This window comes from Diceros bicornis, chromosome 13, assembly GCF_020826845.1.
Source record: "Diceros bicornis minor isolate mBicDic1 chromosome 13, mDicBic1.mat.cur, whole genome shotgun sequence".
Taxonomy (NCBI): domain Eukaryota; kingdom Metazoa; phylum Chordata; class Mammalia; order Perissodactyla; family Rhinocerotidae; genus Diceros; species Diceros bicornis.
The window spans coordinates 9,582,357-9,590,687 of NC_080752.1; the positions used below are offsets into that span (position 1 = coordinate 9,582,357).

At 55.0% G+C, this 8,331-nt stretch overlaps 1 protein-coding gene across 1 annotated transcript; it reads left to right on the forward strand.

Annotated features, from left to right (window-relative positions):
• Positions 1-1,528: 1,528 nt before the first annotated feature.
• On the forward strand, positions 1,529-8,124 carry LOC131413236 (cytochrome P450 4B1-like). The gene is given in 10 exon segments (XM_058553852.1): positions 1,529-1,619; positions 1,705-1,832; positions 2,661-2,785; positions 3,083-3,234; positions 3,385-3,491; positions 4,290-4,495; positions 6,337-6,470; positions 7,242-7,306; positions 7,407-7,489; positions 7,889-8,124. Coding segments are annotated over 10 exon segments (1,275 nt in total). The 3' UTR covers positions 8,073-8,124.
• Positions 8,125-8,331: the final 207 nt, after the last annotated feature.

The following is an 8,331-nucleotide window of genomic DNA, read 5'->3' on the forward strand; positions in this document are numbered from 1 at the left end:
ATGGAAGTGAAGGCAGAGATGAGGGCTGTCACCTGAGACATCCTGGAGCATCTAAGCAGTTGGTGCCCCCAAGGGTGGGATTCTCCCTGCTACACCTCTGGGCTGGCTTGGGAGCCGTGACATCTTCCTGGGTTCAGATCCTGGCTTGTCCTTCCCAGTTATCTCAGGGTGGTGGGGTCCACTTTAGCACCCATTGTCAGGAACACCTCTTAGCTCCCTACCATAATGGGGACCTGGACCAGAGGTTTCTGAATACAGGGCAAGGGACACCTGGGGGAATCAACTGGGAGAAGCAGATTTCTTGGCCCCCAGCCCCTGGAGATCCTAATTAGCATATTGGAACTAGGAGTTTGAATTTAAAAACCTTCCCAAGTGTTTTGATCTGCAGCCAGGTTTGGGAACTCAGAGATTAAGGCTCAGAGAGAGGCATAATGACTTCTTCTATCTCCTGAGTACACTTTTCCATTCACAGTCTAGGGAATTGCCTCTCCTCCATGATTGACGCTGGGAATGAGCTTGACCTCTGGATGGGGACTGCCCCGGCTTATTCTTGCCCGTACAAATAACTACTCTCTCAGGATGGCCTAGAAACCTACATGCATCCTGGAGATACCCAGGAAAGGAAAGGATGGGTCAGGGAGATGGATCAGACCCATGCCCTGCTGTCAAGGAGCTTGCTGTCTAGATGGGAAAACAGACACCAGAGCCTTCTCTGCCCCAGGCTGCGTGTGGTGCCCAGACAGGATTTAGCATCAGCCCCATGCTCTGTATCTCAACCCAGTTGTCCCACTGGTTTGTCATCTTCTCTTTACTGGTTCACCTTCCCCACTAGACCTGGAAGATGAAGATCTGGTCGGATTCATCCCTGTACCCTCGGGGTCCAGCACAAAGCCTGGCACAGAGCAGGCATCACTGAATGAATACACAGTGAATGTTGGAGAGTAGGGAAGGTAATCAACGGGGGAGACAGAGTGATGGAGAAGACAAGTGGAGAGACCAGAAGCGGTTTGGGAGAGGTTTGGGAGAGTGCTAAGTCCACAAGGGGGTCACGGGAAGGTTGAGGTCTGAACCTAATGGGGTTATGAGAGACATTTAAGGAGACCTTCGATCTCTTTCCCATCATGTCCTCTCCACTTCTACTTGCCTCTGTCAAGACTGTGTTTTTCCTCAGCCAGTGGGCTTCACTAGGACAGGGACCTTGCTCTCCCACCCCCATGTCAGAGCTGGCTGCCCTCTTTCCTGCAAATGCCCCTGCCCCCTACCTTGAGAGTGTGTAGAGGGCCTGGAACACAGCTTAGCTCTGGCTTCTTTGCTCCAACACAAGTGTCTGAAGGGCCTCGGCACCAGGAACGGCGAGCAGGGCTGGAGAGGTTGTTGCTCTTGGGTGCTACAAAGGTTTCCTGGGGAAGTATGGCAGGTCCAACACCTCTGCATTCCTCCAGTGCTTGGCACTTCTGCTCTTCTCAGACATACACCTGAGTCTGAGAAATGGGGAAGAGAGCGAGGGATTATTTTTACTAACGTGAAGATGAGGAAACTGAGGTTCAGAAATGGCAAGGTATTTGCCTATGTCCATGTAGTAGCTCGGGAATTGAGTCAAGGCTGGGCCCAAGTCTGGGGTGGGGTATGCTTGTCCCCAGGCTGCCTGGGGTGGGGCAGGATTGTGTGGACTGACCGGCCCTCCCTCTCCCATCCTTTCCGCAGGGAAAGGCCTGCTGGTCCTCGAGGGGCCCAAGTGGTTCCAGCACCGCAAGCTGCTCACGCCTGGCTTCCATTATGACGTGCTGAAGCCCTACGTGGCCATGTTCGCTGACTCCACGTGCGCCATGCTGGTGAGCAGCCCTGCCAGGCTCCTGGAGGCTGTGGCTGCCGGCCAGCCCCTCCTCACCCCCAGTTTTCCCTGGAGGAGGGCAGTGAGGAGAATCGCTGAGGCCCGAGGCCCCGTTCTGCCTGCAAGAGCAGGGCTGAGCCTTCTGCGCCTGACGCCTGCTGCCTGCTGGTGCTGACCGGGTGCTGAAGGCCCGAGGGGCCAGGCAGCCCTGGCCCTTGTCTCCACCAGGAGACTCAGCCCTCCCTCAAAGACCAAAGTGTCTTTGTGGGGCCTCAATAAGGCTCCTTCTGTAGCAGAGTTGAGGGCTGCCTGCATTTGAGGGTGTTAGGAAGGCCTTTCACATCTAAAAAATGTCTCCTCATTCTCAGCCCACCTCAACTGCCTAAAACACCGCCATTGGCAACTCATCTCTAAAAGGGATGCCAGGTGTCAGGGGTCAGGATCAGGGTCTCAGGGCTGATAATCCCCAGAGCTTACCCAGGCTAGTATCTTCCCTTGCAGGAAACTCCTCCCCAGCATGACTGCAAGGCCTGACTTATACACAGACTGTGCTGGGGAGCTCACCACCCCTCGGGTCTCCTCTTCCCTTATGTGCAGGCTGCCCTGGCTGGGAGAGAGTGTCTGTGTGCGCTGTGCAGGGCCCGCCTTTTGGTCCTGCCCTCTGGGCCTGAAGCCCCTACCCACCCTAAACCCCACACTCCAGCAGGATGGAGGCCAGGCCAAGGACTGGGGGTGCATGGGGGGATGACAGGCTGTGGGTTGTGGAGGACAGGGGTGGGGCACCCAGTCCGGCTGGCCCCTCACGTTACCTTCCATCTCTGGGCTCCAGGACAAGTGGGAGAAGAAGGCTCGGGAGGATAAGAGCTTTGACATCTTCTGCAACGTGGGCCACATGGCGCTGGACACGCTCATGAAGTGCACCTTCGGCAAAGCAGACGGTGGCCTGAGTCACAGGTCAGGGGGCACTCGGGCTGACCACACTCTCCACCCCAGCCAGCCCAGAGGGGAGACTTGGCAGGACTCCTGGGTCCTGGGCTGAGAGGAGATAGGTCCTGCCCTAGGGAGCTGCAGCTCGGGGGGAGCCGGGCCCTGCTCATGGCGGGAGACAGATGCTGGCTTTAGCGGGGAGGCTTAGGGACAGGGAGAGGAAGGGCAGAAAGCGCGGCGGTCGGGGTGGACTCTGGAGTGCAGCTGCTTGGGCTCTGCTGGAGGTCGATGTCAGCCCCCCCCGCCCCCGTCTCCACTGTGCAGGGACAGTAGCTACTACCAGGCGGTCAGTGAGCTCACTCTGCTGACGCAGCAGCGCATGGAGTCCTTCCAGTACCACAATGACTTCATCTACTGGCTCACTCCCCACGGCCGCCGCTTCCTGCGGGCCTGCCAGGTGGCCCACGACCACACAGGTGGGTCTTTGCCCAGGGCCCACCCACAGGCAGCCCAGCTTCTGGTCCAGCTCCTCCCGGCCCCTCTGGGGTCCCTCCCACTGCAGGAGCTCGGTTCCCGTAGGGCAGAGGATGGGTCCCCAGGCAGCGACACCCTGTGCTCCGGCCCAGACCAGGTCATCAGGGAACGGAAGGCAGCCCTGCAGGATGAGAAAGAGCGGGAGAAGATCCGGAACCGCAGGCACCTGGACTTCCTGGACATTCTCCTGGAGGCTCGGGTGAGCGCACGCCCACCTGAGAACTGGCGCCACGGGGTCTGCAGACCATCTTCCCAGAACAGGGCTCACTGGACAGCAGCAGGGCTGTTAACCATTGTCCTCCTCGTTGCCCAGCAAACATGGCCTGTCCCTTGTCCCACGACACATATCAGCACAGGCTCAGAGGTGGGAAGGTGCCGGGTGTGGCTGGCTGTGGCGCTGGGGAGAGTTGTCCTAGCAGGGAGGTTGGGTCACATGCGCGAAGGCCTGACGACCAGCTCTAGACTTCTAAGACTGAGAAGAATCTCAGCACCCCAGAATCTTAGAGTTTCTGCATTTGTTTACTCATTCACTCACTCATTTATTCATTCAGTTGATCCTTTATTCATTCAACCACAAACTGACTGAGCCCTACCCTGGGTCAGTTCCTGTGCTAGGGATGCAGAAGATGAGAAAGACTTGGCCCTTCCCTCTAGATGCTTATAGTCTAGTGGAGGAGACAGGAGGTGGACGTTGACAGAGATCTCTTCCTCTACCTGGTGGCATTCTGTGTGTTAAGTGAGCATAACTGACAGTCAGGGCTGGGTAAGGTCACAGGTCACTTGGCCTGAGGGATCAGGGAAGGCTTCCTGGAGTAGGAGGCATCCAAGCTGGGCTTGGGAATACAGATGGGAATCTGGGGAAAGGTTTTAACCCTCAGTCTGAAAAGGAACTGTCCCTCCCTCCCTTGGGCCTTCATGTGACAACTACTGTTATGGGTTCCTCTTTGTACCCACCTTAAATGCCTTGGGCCGTCTTGTTGTACCTCCGGTGACCCAGGATGAAGATGAGATCAAGCTGTCAGACGCAGACCTCCGGACTGAGGTGGACATGTTCATGTTTGAAGGCCATGACACCACCACCAGTGGCATCTCCTGGTGTCTCTACTGCGTGGCCCTGTACCCCAAGCACCAGCAGCGCTGTCGGGAGGAGGTCCACGAGATCTTCGAGAACTGAGACTCCTTCCAGTGGAGAGTGAGGCTGCAGTCTGTCCTGCTCAGCCCCAGGGGAGGCCTGTGCCCATGCTGTCTACTGTCATCCTTGGATGACACAAGGCCACCCTGGAAACCAGGTGAGGGTGGTGGCAGCTCTCCTGTTCCCTCCACTGAATGGCTTTTTTTTGGGAGCTGTGCGTGGACGCACCCCTGAGCCGATTCTCCCACAAAGGAGCCTTTTCAGGTGTGAGTCATGAGAGAAGGTTGTCAACAGGAGGCTGATGATCTGTGTGTTGACTCCGTCAGATGGCAGAACCTGACTGCCCTGCTGGGTTCCTGGATAGAGCAGGGAGCTCTGGGAGAGAAACAGAGCTGGGAAAGCCAGGGGAATTGATCCCTCCACCTGCCTCCACAGGTGGCCTGCAGCCTCCAGACTCCTCGGGGGAAGGAGAAAAGTCTGTTTCGAAACTCCACCACTGAAAATCTTTTGATTGTTCTCTGGGATTGAACTCATCAACACGAGACCAATTGGAGCTGACCTCTCTCTGCAGCATGATCTCTGGGAATCTCCCACAGGCTCCGCTCCCACCTCTGCTCTCACATCCCTCTCTCCCTGCCTCCTCCCCACAGGCCTTCACATCCCCTCTCTCTCTGTGCTCCACGAGGCCGGCACACAGCAGGGACATGGAAGATGCTCAGTCGATGGGAGAAACTTCGGATTCACTTAGGGACGCTGACCTGTAATTCCAGGGTCTAAGATTTGGAGGACGAGTCTTCACTACCCATTTATTGGTCAGATGTTGGAAGCCTCCCAGTGTGTCCAGCCATGTGTCAGGAGGTGTTGGGGGTGCGGGTGGGGAGAGGAGGAGGAGGAGCCAAGTTGCTGCCCCTGGGGAGTTTTTAGAGACAAACTCACATAACCAACAAGCTAGAGAAAACCACAGAATAGGGTAAGATTGAGTGGCCCCATGTTGAGGGCAGAGGAATAAGAAGGCGTGGGGCTCGAGCTGGCTTTCTAAGGAGGGGTGAAACTCGGATAGGCAGAGGGAGAGAGAGCTGGGCCCTCCAGGGTGGGTAACAGTGTGAACACAGCCTGAGGCAGGGAGTTAAAATATTTATTTATTTTATTTTCACTTCATTCCATCTAGAACTTGAAGCAACTTAAAGGGCATTTATTTAATAAAATAGTAAAACACAAATGAAAAATGAGGACCAGGGGAAAAAATACCTTAGGGCCTGGGGCTCTCTAATAAGGTGTTGCACAGAGTTATAGTTCTACCACATTTGGGTCTGAGCTTCCTGGTGGCAAAAGGGAAAAGAAAAACATATATATATATTTATATATATATGTATATATATATTTATTTGTATATTTATATATATTTATATTTATTATATTTATATATATATTTTAATATATATTATTTTATATATGACTCTCTCTATATATAGTTTTTTTTTTCTTTTTACCTGAGCTTGTCATTGTTCACGCATTTATTATTTCATTTGACCACTGTGTATCAGCCCTGTTCCAGCTCCACAGGGGAAACCAAATAGAACCTAGAGAACTGTCCCTTGTGGGGCTCCTGTGGGGCCCTGGGAGACACAGGAGTGACCTTGTTTGGATGGCTGGGTACGCATACACCTCTAGGGTCTCGTGCTTTCCTTTCCTAGCAGTGAAGATGAGGGAGGGATGGAGAGGAGTGGAGCCAGAACCCCTGGGCCTGAGTGGCCACACCATGTCCAGTCTAGCCTGGACACTTGGAGCGCTTGTGTCTCTCTGACTCTCAGGTGTGTGATGGAGGTGAAAGGGATGGTGGGGCTGGGGCCTGCCTTCCCGTGGGAGCCTGTGGCTCCGCAGACCCAGGAAGTCCTGGCTGTGTTGCTGGCAGGGATGATCTGGGCAAGATGACCTACCTGACCATGTGCATCAAGGAGAGCTTCCGCCTCTACCCGCCCGTGCCCCGGGTGTTCCGCCAGCTCAGCAAGCCTGTCGGCTCTGTGGATGGCCGCTCTCTGCCTGCAGGTGGATGGGGTGGATTTGGGGATGCTTCTCTGATACTCTCTGTGACTTTGGCCAAATCTCTGCCCCAGTGGGGAAGAGCTCAGGCTTTGTGTTTGGCTGGTCCCAATCCTGGCTGTACAACATATGGGTAAATCCCTCTACCGCTAAGCCTCTATTTCGTCTTCTGTAAAATGGGAATGAGAAGAGTACTTGCTTCACAATGTTGTTGACAGGATTAAAGAGACAATACTCATCAGGGCTGTCATGTACCACCATGCAGGCTGTGCCCTGAACAACTTCAGGAGGCATCATTCACATAGACTATGATGCTGTGCAGTGCACAACCTGTACAACCGTGTGTGGTGGCTTTGTAAAGAGTGTTTAACTCTGTATCTGGCACATAGTAAGCACCCAATGAGTGGTAGCTGTTACTATTCATAGCATAATCTTATGAATAATATCTTCCCTTGAGAGTCAGTTGATGGAAAGCAGAAAGTGAATAACAGTCCTTGCCAGTCCCACCTCGTGGTGGAGTGGGTTCAGTCCTCCTTCTTTTCCTTTCCACAGCCGTCTGCCAGGTGCTGTGTCCAGTGCTGGGGCTGCAGGAAGCAGGTGTGATGAGGATCAAAAGCCCTTTGATGTGTTGAGGGTGGTCATGCAGTCTCCGTCACTGGCAGTGCTCAGGCAGGGCTGGTGCCCAGTTAGGGGACACTAGGGGATGCTGGCCCTCTGAGGAGGTGGGCCTGGCTGTCCCAAGACCACCTGGTCACCAGACCTCTGCTCTGCCCACAGGCAACCTGATCTCTCTGCACATCTATGCCCTCCATAGGAACAGCACAGTGTGGCCTGACCCTGAGGTACCCCATCCTTGGGCCAGGGGTCAGATAGGGTGGGAGGCTGTGTGTGTCCCCCTCCCCCAGGACCTGGCACGTATTGAAGCAAGGCCTGTCCCCTCAGGTCTTTGACCTCCTGCGCTTTTCCCTTGAGAATGTGGCCAGACGCCACCCCTATGCCTTCATACCCTTCTCCGCTGGACCCAGGTAAGGAGAGGCCCAACATCTCTAGGCCCTAAGGTCTGGGCAGGTGAGGATGGAAGGTGTTGTGGGGGGGCACCATTTTGGGGCACTCTGTGATGAGGAGACCATGCTGGGTTTGTGGTGATCCTAAGGCAGGGTACGTTCCATATTCAAGTCCTTGGCAGGTGGTGGGGTGGGTGAGTCCTTCCAAGAGGGACCCCTGAGCCAGAACCCCCATTGTGAATCTACCTGGTCTGGGACCCTCACCACACTCCCAGGATCTGGTTCCTAAGCCCAGGTCAATCAATCGATCAGCCAATTGTTCACCCCAAAATAATTATTGGTTTTGTTGGCCACTGAGGTCACTGGGTCCCTCACTCTGTACACCCCACAGCCTGATGCCATTTTGTGCTGTCATCACAGGAACTGCATCGGGCAGCAGTTTGCCATGAATGAGATGAAAGTGGTCACGGCCCTCTGCTTGCTCTGCTTTGAGTTCGCCCTGGACCCCTGCCGACCATCCATCACAATGCCCCAGCTGGTCCTGCGCTCCCGGAATGGCATCCACTTCCACCTGAAGCCGCTGGGCTCAGGCTCTGGGAAGTAGCTCTGCCGAGAGTAGGGCCCAGACAGCCCAGGCCGTGGCCTGACCCTGGGCACCGCCCTCCCTAGGCTGGATTGTGCAGTAGCTGTGGCTCCCTGCCCTCCGGAGGCTTGTCGATTAGACGGGGAGTCGGCACCGGCATGGACAATCACCTCGAGGGCAGGGCCATGTGTGTCTATACATGCCTATCATGCATGTATTCTAGAGCTCACTCACTCCTTCCACAAACATATGGTGAGCACCTGCTTCCTGCTGGAATCTT